At 39.4% G+C, this 14,767-nt stretch overlaps 2 protein-coding genes across 3 annotated transcripts in view; one reads left to right on the top strand and one right to left on the bottom strand.

Annotated features, from left to right (window-relative positions):
* LOC149818789 (uncharacterized) overlaps nucleotides 1-14,767 on the top strand; it is a 183,594-nt gene that overhangs the window by 110,186 nt on the left and 58,641 nt on the right. The window lies entirely within an intron of this gene.
* The window catches only part of LOC149818790 (SNF2 domain-containing protein / helicase domain-containing protein / HNH endonuclease domain-containing protein), a 132,852-nt gene that overhangs the window by 72,336 nt on the left and 45,749 nt on the right, over nucleotides 1-14,767 (bottom strand). Inside the window, exons 11-12 of the mRNA XM_089985357.1 lie at nucleotides 14,633-14,734; nucleotides 14,252-14,362 (exon numbers count right to left, since the gene is read on the bottom strand). Coding sequence (XP_089841483.1) covers nucleotides 14,252-14,362; nucleotides 14,633-14,734 — 213 coding nt within the window. The remainder of the gene's footprint in view (nucleotides 1-14,251; nucleotides 14,363-14,632; nucleotides 14,735-14,767) is intronic.

Here is a 14,767-nt window from a genome sequence, read left to right as displayed (position 1 = left end):
CAAGGATCCAAGAATATGTACCGGGTGATGATGTTGAAGCAATAGCCGCACCCGATGTGGAGGAAGAAACTTTTAGCATTTGTTGGAGAGCCATAGATATTTGTCCAAGAGTTTCTTTAATGTCATTGTTCTTGCCTTCATCTTCTTTGGTGGTGGTTTCTTCAAGAGAGGCCACTTTAAGCTTAAAGGTTCCAATAAGCTTTGGACAAGCGGGTCTAATGTGACCCGACTCATTGCAATAATGACAAACAAACATTTTTCTTCCTCCATTGTAGTTTCCTTGTTTCCCAAAATTAGGAGGCTTATAGGTTCTAACATTGTTACCCGGTTTTGATACGGCAAGGACTTCATCAACATGCTTACTCATGCCAAGCCTTGTCTTCTCTTGAGTGATTTCGGCAATAGCATCATCAATATGAGGAAAAATAGATCTATGGAGAAGTGAAGATCTCACTTGCTCCAATTCGGGACGTAGCCCAAAAAGAAATTGAAACAATCGCTCTTGTTCCATTTGTTTTTGCCTTAAATCAATATCTTCCATAGAAACCCATTTTGGCTCCAAGAGAGCCAATTCATCCCATAGTGGGTTTAGGGCACTATAATAGTCTTGAATGCTAGAATCACCTTGCTTGGTGGTTCTAATCTTTTCTTGCAAGAAGTATGCTCTTCCAAGATCCTTTTGGGTATACATACCCCTCATAAAGGACCAAGCCTCATTGGCTCTACGAAATTTAGCTATATTAGCACATACCTTAAGCTCCACATTGTTCATAAACCACGCAAGGATTTTTGCGTGATTGCTTTCCCAATCTTCCACTTCCTTTTGATGACTTTCAATGGCCTTGATGGGAGCATCTCCCTCAAGAGCCTTTTCTTGACCTTCTTCCACCTTCGTGAGCATAAGCTTAGGTTCCGGAACGGTCCCCATGACAAAACCCCAAAGCTTCTTTCCTTTGAGATTATTTTCCATTGCCGATGCCCACATCATATAATTCTTTCCATTGAGCTTGAAAGATAGGTCAATCTTTGTCTCTATGATGTTGCCAAGAAGTGAGAAGATGTCCACTAAATATGAGATACACGAACCACACCTTTCCTTCAAGAATCGAGTGGCTCTGATACCATGTAATGAGATATTGCGGAAATATAAAGAGTGCACACAAGCACTTACAACAATAAAAAAAAGAGACAATATCACAAGTCCACAAAGGGACAATACAAGCACAAGCCTTTAAGAAGGCAACAATATAAAAAGCCTCTTATTGAGAAGAGAGAAAGCTCTCAAGGATGAGAATACACAAGGGGTTCACCCCTATTTATACAAGAGGGAGAGGAGGAAAAAGGAGGGCCAAAGGGCCTGAAAAGGAGAGCCAAAAGGGGGCTCCCATAGAGTCGTTGGGAGCCCCCAACGGTCACATTTGTGACTGTTGGGGGCTCCAATGACTCTAAGGTTGGAGCCCCTTTAGGTCCTCAAAAAGAATATAAAATGAATTTAAAAAATAAAAATAAAAATTACATTTATTCAAAAAAAGAAAAATAGTTGTTTTCTAAAACAACTATGTGAAATTACAAAAATACCCCTATCGGGTATTGATGTAGTATATATATATATATATATATATATATATATATATATATATATATATATATAGTTAGTTACAAGCAAATTACAAATAGGCACCTAGCTTTGGCCATATTATGTAAAAGTATAACCACCTAATCTTTGGAATATTTTGTCCGACTGCTTTAGGTTTCCATCATTACCACTGATACCTAAATTAGTATATACATTGAGTTAACCATGGTTGAAAACCAACCACCTTTGGTTAACTTAATAAAATATCAATCTTGCCCTTTGCTCCCTCTCTTTCTCAATTAGTATTTTTTTTTTAAAATGCATTCCAAAACCACCCAATTTTGCTTTTTCATCCTTGTCCAAATCCATCCATCCTCCATTTTGCCTATCAATAGATGTCTTTCTCACCCATGAACCAGCCAAAGAAAACAACCAGGTCCCTGTCCAATGGCTACCCTTCGCTAGGCCACCCATTTTAGCTTATAATTCATCTGTATTTAAGTTTAAACTGCATCCATCCAATGTCACATGGATACAAGTGTGGGGACACAACACAGGTGAGGGAAGGAAAGATCACTCCTAAATGTAGCCAGAGATCAATGGGTAAGTTATCCAATACCATAAAGGGTTTATCTATGTGATGCAATGAAAGAGAACTTAGAGATGAGGACACTGCTGCTAGCTGCAATGAAGAGACCTCAAAACTGAATCCTTTGGGGCGTCCCATATCCTTTTATATATGTATAACAGACTCAATGTGACAACTTGCATACATATCTCTTAGTTACAAGTCTAATATACATGACATCAAAATAGACTTTTACATTGACATAATACACTACCAATATGCTACAGCAATACGCATTTATCCATGGACCAACACATAATGACTAGAACACACCTTTCTGCATAAAATTACAAAAATACCCTGCACGTCTACTTCTCACATCCTGCACCATGTCTGACAACATACATGTGACAAATTAAAGGTTAACTTGATTAACTATTTCCGAGATGTGTCTAGTTTAAGGTCACATTTGCAACCTGTATATCACTTTCTCACCTGGGAAAGTTGCTTGTGAATCATTTCTCTGGAAAACGAGTCAAGAGATGATTTACAGGAAAAATTCTCTCAGGTAAAATTTCTGTTGTTTGCCCATGGGAAGCAATTCAAAACTTATGAAATGCTTCTTCACATAAGAAAAAGCAGCTGTCTACCCAGGTGAAGGTATTTGATAGGATCACAAACATGCTCTAAATTTTATACCACCTATTGTAATGAAATATGCGGAAAAGAAATGTATGTCCTACAATGGACATTCACACATAGAAATCAAAGAACAAGTCCAAAAGAGGACATACGCAAAAGCCAATAATGGCTAGAAAGCATAAAATCTTATAAAGGCACTAAAAGGCTTGAAGAAGCCACAATTACAAAGGGGGAGACCCCACTTATTTATAGGCAAGAGAGGAGTGAGGGAGAGTTAGAGAAAAGCAAGAGAGAGGGACCATTGGGAGTCCCAACAAGGAGTCGTTGGGCTCCCAACGGTCACAATTGTGACCGTTGGGGGCCCAACGACTCTTTGTTGGGGCCCCCAATGGTTGTGCATTAAATGCACAAAAAAACAGAAAAAGAAATAAGAAAAAAATAGGAAAAGAAAAAGGAAAAATAGAAGAAAAAGAAAAAGTCTAAAATGCCCCTATTGGGCGAGTTTATAGAACTACCCCTTATCGGGTAGTGTATGATAAATATATATATATATATATATATATATATATATATATATATATATATATATATATATATATATATATAGATTACATATATTTTAACACCCTCCCTCAAGCTTTACGGGGATACAACGGAAAGCTTGTTGAGAAGAAACATGAAACGAGAAGCAGCAAGAGCTTTGGTGAAGAAGTCCGCCAACAGGTACTCGGATGTGACGTAGGGCAGTGCTATGGTTCCTTTGAGGTATTAATCTCGAACATAGTGGCAATCCATCTCAATGTGTTTAGTACGCTCATGGAAGGTGTGGTTGCTTGCAATATAGATAGCATTTCTGTTATCGCAACACATCTTCGAAGGAGTTGAGATGACGATGCCCATATCACAGAGGAGACTTCTAAGCCACACAAGCTACATAGTTGTAGTGGCCATTGCACGATATTCCTCTTCAGTTGAGGATAATGATACTTTATGTTGCTTCTTGCATCTCCAAGAAATCATAGAGTCACCTAAGAAAACACAAAAACCAGTGGTTGAGACTCTATCATTGGGATTTCCTCCCCAATCAGCATCTGTATAAGCAATTAAATCAAGGGATGATGAAGAGGAAAGAAAAACTCCCTTAGTTATGATGTTTTTAATATATCTGACAATCCTTAAGACTGCACTCATGTGCACAGTTGTAGGTGCATGTTGAAACTGACTGCCGGAGTGAACTGCATGAGCTATGTCTGGCCGAGTGATGGATAAGTATGTAAGAGACCCAACGAGTTGACGGTAGGGAGTAAAATTCTTGAGAAGTATCCCATCTTCCAGCCTTAGCTTTACATTGATAACCTCAGGGGTTTCTGGCTTCTTATCATCCGAAATTTCAGACTTGGAACAAATGTCAGCAACAAGTTTCATTTGAGAGAGAATATACCCTCGGGGAGAATATGCAACTTCAATACCTAGAAAATATCTTAAGAAACCAAGGTCAGACATGTCAAAATTTTCTTTTAAAATTTTCTTAATATCATGGATTCCTTGCTTATCACTGCCAGTGATGATCATATCATCAACATATAGTAGTAGAATAACTACAGAGGACCCTGCACTTTTCACAAATAACGCAATGTCAGTATAACATGAACGAAAATTTAAGTTAGTCATTACATTGCTAAATTTGTCATGCCAAGCCTTTGGAGCTTGTTTTAACCCATATAGTGCCTTTTTTAGTTTAAGAATTTTGTTTTCACCAATAGATACTACTGGTGAAGGATCCATATAGACCTCTTCACTTAGTTCACCATTAAGAAATGTGTTCTTAACATCCAATTGATAGATAGGCCATTTTTTAACGGATGCAACCGCAATAAGAGAAGAGTCCTAACACTAGTCATTCTAGCTACGGGAGCGAAGGTTTCTTCATAGTCTATTCCGTACTCTTGAGCATATCCTTTGGCTACCAACCTAGCTTTATAATGTTCTAATGACCCATCACTTTTAGTTTTAATTTTAAAGACCCATCTACATCCAATAGACATTTTCCCAGTGGGTAATGAAGTTATTTCCCAAGTTTTAGCCTTTTCAAGGGCACTAAGTTCCAGTTTCATGGCTTCAACCCATTAAGAAATGTTTTTGGCTTCATTATACTGTGATGGTTCATGATAAGAGTGTAATGCAATTAGGCATGCCCTATATTTAGGTGTTAGGGACTCATAGGAAACAAACCTATTAGGAGGAATGGAGATTTGGCTAGATCTCCTTAAAGAAGTTTCTTCTATGTTGGAACTTTGAGAATATTTTTCTAAAGCGCTTATGGGAGTTTCTTGACCACGCCTAGCATAGGTTTGAATTGACCTATTTTCAAAATCATTACTTCCATTTTCAACATTACTAAGAGGAGTATCCTCTAAATCATTAGGAACATCCTCTACGTGAGGAGTCACATCTTCTTGAGAGAGAAGATCAAATAAGAAAGCATATTCGCTTTCATCAATATCTTTATTTTTGTCAAAGCCGTTCTCATTTTCTAAAAAGGTAACATCTTTGGATACATATAGTTTGTTGCTTTTGGGGTCGGAGCACCTAAAACCTTTTTTATTTTCTCTGTATCATAAAAACACACATTCGATAGCTTTGGGAGATAACTTATCTCTTTTATGTGTAAGGACAAAACACTTACACCCAAAAATTCTTAATCTATTAAAATCGGGTGTTCTTTCAAAGAGTTTTTCATATGGAGATATATTTTGTAAGGATGAGGATATCATTCTATTTATCAAATAAGTGGAAGTTAAGGCGGCTTTGGCCCAATAGCATTTTGGAATTTCTTTGGAAATGAGAAGAGTCATAGTGGTTTCCAAGATGTGTCTATGCTTCCTTTCGGCTAGACCGTTTTGTTGGGGAGTCCTAGGACATGACCTTTGATGACAAATGTCATTGGTTTCCAAGTATTCTTGAAATTCATTTGATAGATATTCTCCACCGGAATCGGATCGAAGAATAGAGATATTAGTTGAAAATTAATTTTTGACAATCATATGAAATTTTTTAAAGAAATTAAAAACTTCGGATTTTAGATTGAGAAAATAGATCCACACATATCGAGTGAAATCATCAATGAAAGTAACATAATATGAGTATCCTCCTTTTGATATGACCGGAGAAGGACTCCAAACATCCGAATGAACTGATTCAAAAGGTCTTTTGGACACAAATGTTCTCTTTGGAAAAGGGGTGGATTTCATTTTTCCAAAAATACAACTCTTGCAAACAAAATGTTTCTCATTACAAAATTTCTTTCCAAAAGGAAAGGAATACATTTTTAAGAAGCTTGGATGCCCAAGTCTTTGATGCCAAGTTTCTATATTTTTATCTTGGACATGATTACAAAATGAGTTAGTGGGAAGTTTCAAATTGTTCATGTAGTAGAGATCTCCCCTCCTATGGCCTTGCCCAATCCGCTTCCCGGACTGGAGATCCTGTATAGAGCAATCCTTGGTTGAAATTGTTCATGTAGTAGAGATCTCCCCTCCTATGGCCTTGCCCAATCCGCTTCCCGGACTGAAGATACTGTATAGAGCAATCCTTGGTTGAGAAGGAGATTTCACATCCATGATCACATATTTGAGAGAGATAAAAGATTTAAATTAAGTTGAGGTACTACTCTTACATTTGGCACAAAAAAATCTTTTGAAAAGTCTAAGGTTCCAAAACTTTTAACTTGTAAAGAGGTACCATCGGCGGTGGAAACAAAAGAATTTTTGGAATCGCTACATACATTGGATAGTCCATTTTCAATAGGGATCATATGAAAAGATGCTCCAGAATCAAGAATCCAAGAAGGCGTACCTGGAGGAGAAGAAGAGGCAATGGCGGCTCCCGAAGTTGACGGCGATTTGAGTAGAATTTGAAGTGCTTCGGATAGTTGAGCAAGAGAAAAGGACTCTTTCCCTTTCATTGGCTCCTCCTTCTTTTGTGGGATTTCTTCAATAATAGCAGCTTTCCCTTTTGGAGGTTCATTTATCTTTGGACAATTAGGTCTTATATGACCCGGTTCTTGACAATGATGGCAAATGGCTTTCCTATAATTGCCATTATAGTTGTTTTGCCTCCCAAAGTGTGGAGGCTTATACGCTTTCATATGATTGTCGGGTTTAGACACGGCAAGAACTTCATCTCCTCCTTTAATCATGCCAAGACGCGTTTCTTTTTGGCATATTTCGGCTATGGCATCTTCCAATGGAAGCGGTTTTGATCTATGAAGAAGGAAGGACCTAACTTGTTCATATTCGGGCCTAAGCCCATGTAAAAATTGGAAAAAGTGTTCTTTTTCCATTTGTTCTCTTCGCATTTCCACATCTTCACTAGATACCCATTTGGGTTCAAGAAGGGATAGCTCATCCCATAAAGGTCCAAGAGTGCTATAGTAATCTCTTACACTCATTTCACCTTGCTTAATGGTACGGATTTTTTCTTGGATAAAGAATTGACGAGGCAAGGTCTTTTTGGGTATACATACCTTTCATAAAGAACCATGCTTCATTTGCTAGGCGGAATTTAGCAATGTTGGCGCAAATCGTTAGCTTCACGTTGTTCATGAACCACGCAAGAATTTTTGCATGCTTACTTTCTCAATCTTCTACCTTGGATTGGTGATCTTCAATAGCCTTCATGTGAGCATTTCCTTCTAGAGCTTTTTCTTGATCACCATCTATTTTCGCAAGTTGAAGTTGAGGTTCCCTAATGGTGCCCATAACATATCCCCAAAGCTTTTTACCTTTGAGGTTGTTCTCCATGGCGGCGGCCCACATCATGTAGTTAGTACCATTAAGCTTGAAGGAGAGATCAATCTTTTGTTCTCCTTCCATCCTATAATCAAGAAAGGAGGACAAACCAAGAGAGAGGTAAAACTAGACAAGTAGCTATATATGAATCAAGAGCATAACCAAGGCTCTGATACCATGTAATGAAATATGCGGAAAAGAAATGTATGTCCTACAATGGACATTCACACATAGAAATCAAAGAACAAGTCCAAAAGAGGACATACACAAAAGCCAATAATGGCTAGAAAGCATAAAATCTTATAAAGGCACTAAAAGGCTTGAAGAAGCCACACTTACAAAGGGGGAGACCCCACTTATTTATAGGCAAGAGAGGAGTGAGGGAGAGTTAGAGAAAAGCAAGAGAGAGTGACCATTGGGAGTCCCAACAAGGAGTCGTTGGGCCCCCAAAGATCACATGACCGTTGGGGGCCCAACGACTCTTTGTTGGGGCCCCAATGGCTGTGCATTAAATGCACAAAAAAACAGAAAAAGAAATAAGAAAAAAAATAGGAAAAGAAAAAGGAAAAATAGAAGAAAAAGAAAAAGTCTAAAATGCCCCTATTGGGCGAGTTTACAGAACTACCCCTTATCGGGTAGTGTATGATAAATGTTGAGAATAGGTGGTTTTAAGTAGATTTATTTTTCATTAAGGTGCATTTTGTAATTTAGTTCTTTATAATAGGGCTGTATTGTAATTAGGTCTTTAAGCCTCTCTCTATTTAACATAGAGAGAGGCCCTAATCTCGATTATGAGTTCTGAGGTTTTCTTTGGAGTCGTCTCTCTCTCTCTTCTCTATCTCTAGGGTCCAGGTCATCTTCTACATGGTATTAGAGTTGTACCGACCGTGGGAGCGTGATAGTGGGAGCGTGATCGACCGTGACGAGGGAGCGTGATCGAGTCTGATCAAGGCTCGATCGATCGTGGAGGCCATCGTGATCGTGATTCAATACCTAATCAGATCGTGATCAAGGCCACCAGATCTGTCAACAGATCTAATGAGTAAAAGAAAAAATACCTAATCAGTGGTCGTGGATGCTTGCTGTGAGTTCGCAGCTTCTTGTTTTATCGTTTCATGACTACCTACTGTCTCGGTGGTATTTCCTGCAGTCAATTTCGTGGCTACTTGTTGGGAGTTGATTGTTGTTGGTATAGTATACACTGAACATGTTGTGAGATATTGCTATAGTTGCTGTTGGGAGTCTGATTACTGTTGGTGATTCTACATATGGTTGGGGCCCTGTTTTGTGTATCTTGATATCGTGGCTGTGTGGAGTTTGATTGGTGTTGGTACTATTTGCACTGAAAATGTCGTGATTTCAGGTCGTGACTTCATGTTTTTTTTTTCTCCAGCAATCCAACTCTTAGTGGTGTTGCTCGAAAAAAATTAATGGCGTATTGTCAAACTGTATATGTCTGGGGAGCTGCCCCTGTTATGGAAAAATTTTTCTGCATATGCAAAAGTCGTGTTAGTTGTGAATCACTGAAGTGCTGAATTATTTGTCTGCTTGTGGGTTGCTGCTCACTACTGTAGTGGGGTTTTTTTATTATTGTTCGTAAGTGAACAACTGCAGGTTGGAATATCAGTTGGAGTGTGGGTGTAACACGCGGGGGTTTTTTTTTTGTGGTGAGTGTGGAGACTGTCCAGTTTTTTTTTACCTGCAGTATGGCTGCAACTTCGAAAGGTGATTCAAAATTGGAACATATGGGAGAATATAAGGCATTTGTCAATCCCTTTTCGTACGGCTCGTCTGTAAGGTTAAATGAAACTAACTATGTCAGGTGGTCCAGAACATTTATGATGTCGGTATCTGGACATCGAAGAAAACATATCTTGTTGGAAGATGGACCCACTGAAAAGGTGGGAAAATATGTTACCTGGGATGAAGATAATGACATAGTCATGTCATGGATTATGAATAGTGTTGAACCCCATATTGCAGATGGTTTAATTTATTATAATACAGCCAAACAGATGTGCGACAATCTTCGAGATACATACTCACAAGAAACTAATGTGAGTCGTATCCTACAAGTCGAACAGGAAATATACAATTTACAGCAGGGAGATCAAACCTTGGCCCAGTATTATGCCTCCGTAAAAGCTGCTTTTGAAAGACTTAATGCTCACAGACCTCTCTGTTGTTCGAAACAAAAGGATCATCAAGAACAAACTATGGTTGCTAGGTTTCTTACAGGTTTATCTTCAGAATTTTCTGTTGCAAAAGTCCAAATGTTGACTGGGTCGGATGTGCCTACTCTTGCTGAGGCATATAACCGTCTAAGCAGACTTGCTATATCTCTTCCACATTCTCAGCCTGTGACTCAGTCTTCTGCCTTAGTTGTCTCATCTGGTTATGGACGTGGAAATCTTCAGAACATCAGAGGACGAGGTCGCGGCCGAGGTGTGGGAGGCAGAGGAAAGCTTCTGTGGAAAATCTGGACATTTAGAAGGTCGTTGCTGGGATAAGCATGGCCGACCAACCTCATCTTCATCAAAGTCATATGCTCCTAGAGCTAATACTACTTCTCTCGAGGAAACAAAGGCACAAGAAAATATTTCTGCAAGTGACAGTAGTATAACCCTCAGTCGTGCTGAAAATGATGAGCTAATAGCTCTTCGTCCTTTGAGCTCTACCTCTCCTGTTGCTGGTGTTGCCTATTCAACCGAAAATCTTCTTCATCCGACTGACAGTAAGTGGATTATTGATTCTGGTGCATCCAGACATTTGTGTGGAAATTCACTTGTTTTTTCAGATCTAAAGGATATTAAGGCTCAACTTGGAGTCTCATTAGCCGATGGGAGTACCTCCCCGGTTGTTGGTCAGGGAAATATTTCTATATCCTCCTCATTACAGTTGAAAAATGCTCTTCATGCCCCAAAATTTCCTCAAAGTTTACTTTCTGTGAGTTATCTTGTAAAAGAACAAAACTGTAGAGTAATATTTGATCCAATGGGTTGTCATTTTCATGATTTGCTGACGGGGAAGAAGATTGGTGGAGGCTATGAAGAAAATGGAATCTACTACTTACATCATCCAATGGGTACTGTGCATGCTGCAGTGGACCATTCATTTAGTCTTGTTCAGTGGCATCGTCGTCTTGGTCATCCTTCATTGTCAAAGCTTCGTTCGGTCTTTCCTCAGATTCCCTCCACCACATCATTTCAGTGTGAAGCATGTCAGCTGGGCAAGCATCATCGAAGTTCGTTTCCTTCGAGTCAGAGTCAGTCTAGTAATAAAGTCTTTGAACTTCTTCATGCAGATGTATGGGGTCCTAGTAAGATTCTTACTAGGACTCAGTGTCGATACTATTTAGTTATTGTTGATGATTTCTCTAAGTTATCATGGGTGTTTTTAATAAAGGAACGATCTGATGTTCCAAATATTATCAAATCTTTAATTCTTGAAATAAAAACTCAGTTTGAATCTAGTGTCAAGATTGTTCGCACTGATAATGCTCTCGAGTTTAAATCAAAAAGTCTGTTACAGTTTTACCAAGATAATGGCATCCAACCACAAACTTCCTGTGCCTATTCATCTCAACAAAATGGGGTGGCTGAGCGAAAACATCGTCACCTACTTGATGTTGCCAGGACCATTATGATTCAATCAAATGTTCCTGCGTTATACTGGGGAGATGCAATTACAACTGCTTGCTATCTGATCAACTGCATGCCTTCCTCTTCTGTGGGTGATCAAATTCCAATTCATATCCTAAAACCAAATACCCCTCTCTTCTCCCTCTCGCCCAAAGTGTTTTGATGTGTTTGCTTTGTACACAAACTTGGCCCTGACCGTGATAAATTAGCTGCTCAAGCTACAAAATGCATATTTATTGGTTACCCCAAAAATCAAAAGGGATATCGATGTTATGATCCTACTTCTCGCCGAGAGTATGTCAGTGCGGATGTGTCTTTCTTGGAATCCACTCCATATTACTCTAATACTGGTTCCCCGCTGCAGGTTGATCCAGCTGAGTCTTGCTCATTACCTATACCTCCTTTTACCTTGGAATCCGTGCCCTCATTCTCGAACCACACTTCATCCTCTTCCAGATTTCATAATTGGTATATGTGCGTAGAGATCCACCTCCGCAAGTGCCTCCATCTTCTTCCCCTGAGGTAAGTTCTACTGACAATAATGATCTTCATGATGATGATAACAGGCCGATTGCTCTACGAAAGGGGACACGACAATGTACTTTATATCCCATGTCTCGTTTTGTCTCTGAAGCCAGAATTGAAAATCACATGAAATCTTTTATTTCAGCTTTATCTGCTGAAGTTATTCCTCGGAACTATCAGCAGGCCGAGATTCATACTCACTGGAAGAGGGCTATGCAAGAAGAAATGGATGCCTTAATATCTCAGCATACTTGGGATCTAGTTGATTCCCCTGCAGATGCTGACATTGTTGGATGCAAATGGGTATATACGATAAAGTACAAATCTGATGGCTCAATTGAACGGTACAAGGCCAGATTAGTAGCCAAAGGGTATACTCAGACATATGGTATTTATTTCTTTGAAACTTTTTCTCCTGTTGCACGAATGGGTACCATTCGTCTTGTTCTCTCAGTAGCTGTGCAGCATGGTTGGAGCCTGTCTCAATTAGATGTGAAAAATGCATTTCTATATGGGGACCTATCTGAAACTGTTTACATGCTACAACCTCCAGGATTCGAGGTTGAGGGGGGGTGTCAGAAGGTGTGTAGATTGAAAAGGCAATTTATGGCTTGAAACAAAGTCCTCGTGCATGGTTTCAGAAGTTGTTTGAAGTAATGTCAGGTTTTGGCTTTGATAGGTCAGCAGCAGATCATACATTATTCATAAAGAAAACTAGCTCTGGCATAGTTGTTATGGTGGTACATGTGGATGACATCATTCTTACAGGTGATGATGTGAAAGCTATTGAAGCCACATGAACTTTATGGACAAACCTACTGAGGTACACTGGAATGCAGCTATTATGATTCTCAGATATCTAAAATCTTCTCCTGAAAAGGGGTTATTGTTCAAGAAAGGTGGACCTCTAGATATGGTGGCCTATTCTGATGCTGACTATGCAGGATCTGTAGTAGATAGAAAATCTACCACAGGATTTTGTGTGTTCCTGGGAGACAACTTAATCTCTTGGAAAAGTAAGAAGCAAAATGTGGTTTCTAGGTCTAGTGCAGAATCAGAATATCGGGCTATGGCCCAAACACTATGTCACAGGGATTCGGCTAGCAGGGTGCCGCACCCGCGTCGACGCGACTCGACGCGGGTGCGGGTGTTGGAGCGGCACCGGGTGCGGTCAACCCGATCCTGGGTGCGTTGACCGCACCCAGGATCATTTAGGTCCTTTTTTGGATTTTTTTTTTTTTAAAATTTGCCCTCTAAAATGCGCTGCGAAATTTTTTTAAAAAAAAATCAACTGACAGCTCTTAATGGGCTGCGAATTTTTTTTAAAAAAAAATCTGCTGACAGCTTCTGTCAGCTGCTGACAGGAGCTGTCAGCAGAGAAAATCGGATTTGAAAAGGCAGCTCATGACAGCTCCTGCGAAGTTTATAAAAAAAAAAATCTGCTGACAGCTCCTGTCAGCTGCTGACAGGAGCTGTCAGCAGAGAAAATCGGATTTGAAAAGGCAGCTCCTGTCAGTCCTGGCAGGAGCTGTCAGCAGCTGACAGCTCCTGTCAGCTGCTGCCAGTCCTGGCAGGAGCTGACAGCTCCTGGCAGGAGCTTTTCAAATCCTTTTTTGCGTAAAGGATTTTCTCTCTCCCCTTTATATATATATATATATATATATATATATATATATATATATATTACATTTTTGCCCCTGCCGCACCCCCGCACCCGGGTTTTTTGGAAGTGCCGAATCCCCGCACCCGCACCCGCGCCCACACCCGCACCCATGTGACATAGCCCAAACAGCTGCTGAATTGATGTGGGTTCGTACTGTTCTTCTTGATCTCCAGGTGAAGGTTTCTTCTCCCATGACCATGATGTGCGATAACAAAGCTGCAACATACATAGCGAACAATCCTGTATTTCATGAGAGAACAAAGCACATTGAGGTTGATTGCCACTATGTAAGGGATATGGTTCAAGCGGGTCATATCACTACCCAATATCTAAAGTCGGAAGACCAAGTTGTAGATATGTTCACAAAACCTCTTGTCAGACCAAATTTTTCAAAATGTTGTGACAATCTGAGCATGATCGATATCTATGCTCCAGCTTGAGGGGGAGTGTTGAGAATAGGTGGTTTTAAGTAGAGTTATTTTTCATTAAGGTGCTTTTTGTAATTTAGTTCTTTATAATAGGGTTGTATTGTAATTAGGTCTTTAAGCCTCTCTCTATTTAACATAGAGAGAGGCCCTAATCTCGATTATGAGTTTTGAGGTTTTCTTTGCAGCCGTCTCTCTGTCTCTTCTCTCTCTCTCTCTCTCTTCTCTCTCTCTCTTCTCTATCTCTAGGGTCCAGGTCATCTTCTACAATAAATAAATAAATATATATATATATATATATATATAGATTACATATATTTTAACAACTACCAGCCGATGGTTGAAATTGTCCCCAGGTACGCATATAAAAGGAGACGTTTACATATTAATGAGGTGACATGAAAATAAACAAAAAATGCACCTGTAGCATCTCGGATGCAGTTTTTGGGAGTTCAAGAAACACAACATTTTGAGCTGAAGAAAAGTCCAATCCAACTCCACCAGCAGTTATACCAATTATAGCAATCCTAACCTGTTAACCATAACAAAACAAATTAAGTTGTTCCTAAAGCATTCTGTCTTTAACAGACTAAAAAACAGAAAAAAATCAAGATCAAGACACTGCAGGCCTCAGTTTATGCCTATTGATGATGAAGCAGCCATGGATTGACCATGGCTAATTTGTTTTCTAAGATGTCCTGACAATTTTTCGTGAAAAAACCCAGTATTGCTGCTTCAATTGAAAAGATTTTAGATCAAACAAATTGAAATAAGACTTCTTAATTCAGGAAAAAAGAAGAACCTCAGCCCTGGAGCGAAACGATTGAACTGCAGCTTGTCTGTCTCTAGGAAGTGTTGTTCCATCTATTCTAACAAACTCGATGCCATTCTGGCAAACAATCTCCTGCATAATTTCAACTTACAAAGATGGAGTCAA

This window comes from Nuphar pumila, chromosome 13 (genome assembly GCF_984573655.1).
Source record: "Nuphar pumila chromosome 13, dmNupPumi1.hap1.1, whole genome shotgun sequence".
Lineage (NCBI taxonomy): Eukaryota > Viridiplantae > Streptophyta > Magnoliopsida > Nymphaeales > Nymphaeaceae > Nuphar > Nuphar pumila.
The sequence above is the reverse complement of the archived record's forward strand: the minus strand, read 5'-3'. Positions and strand labels throughout refer to the sequence as shown.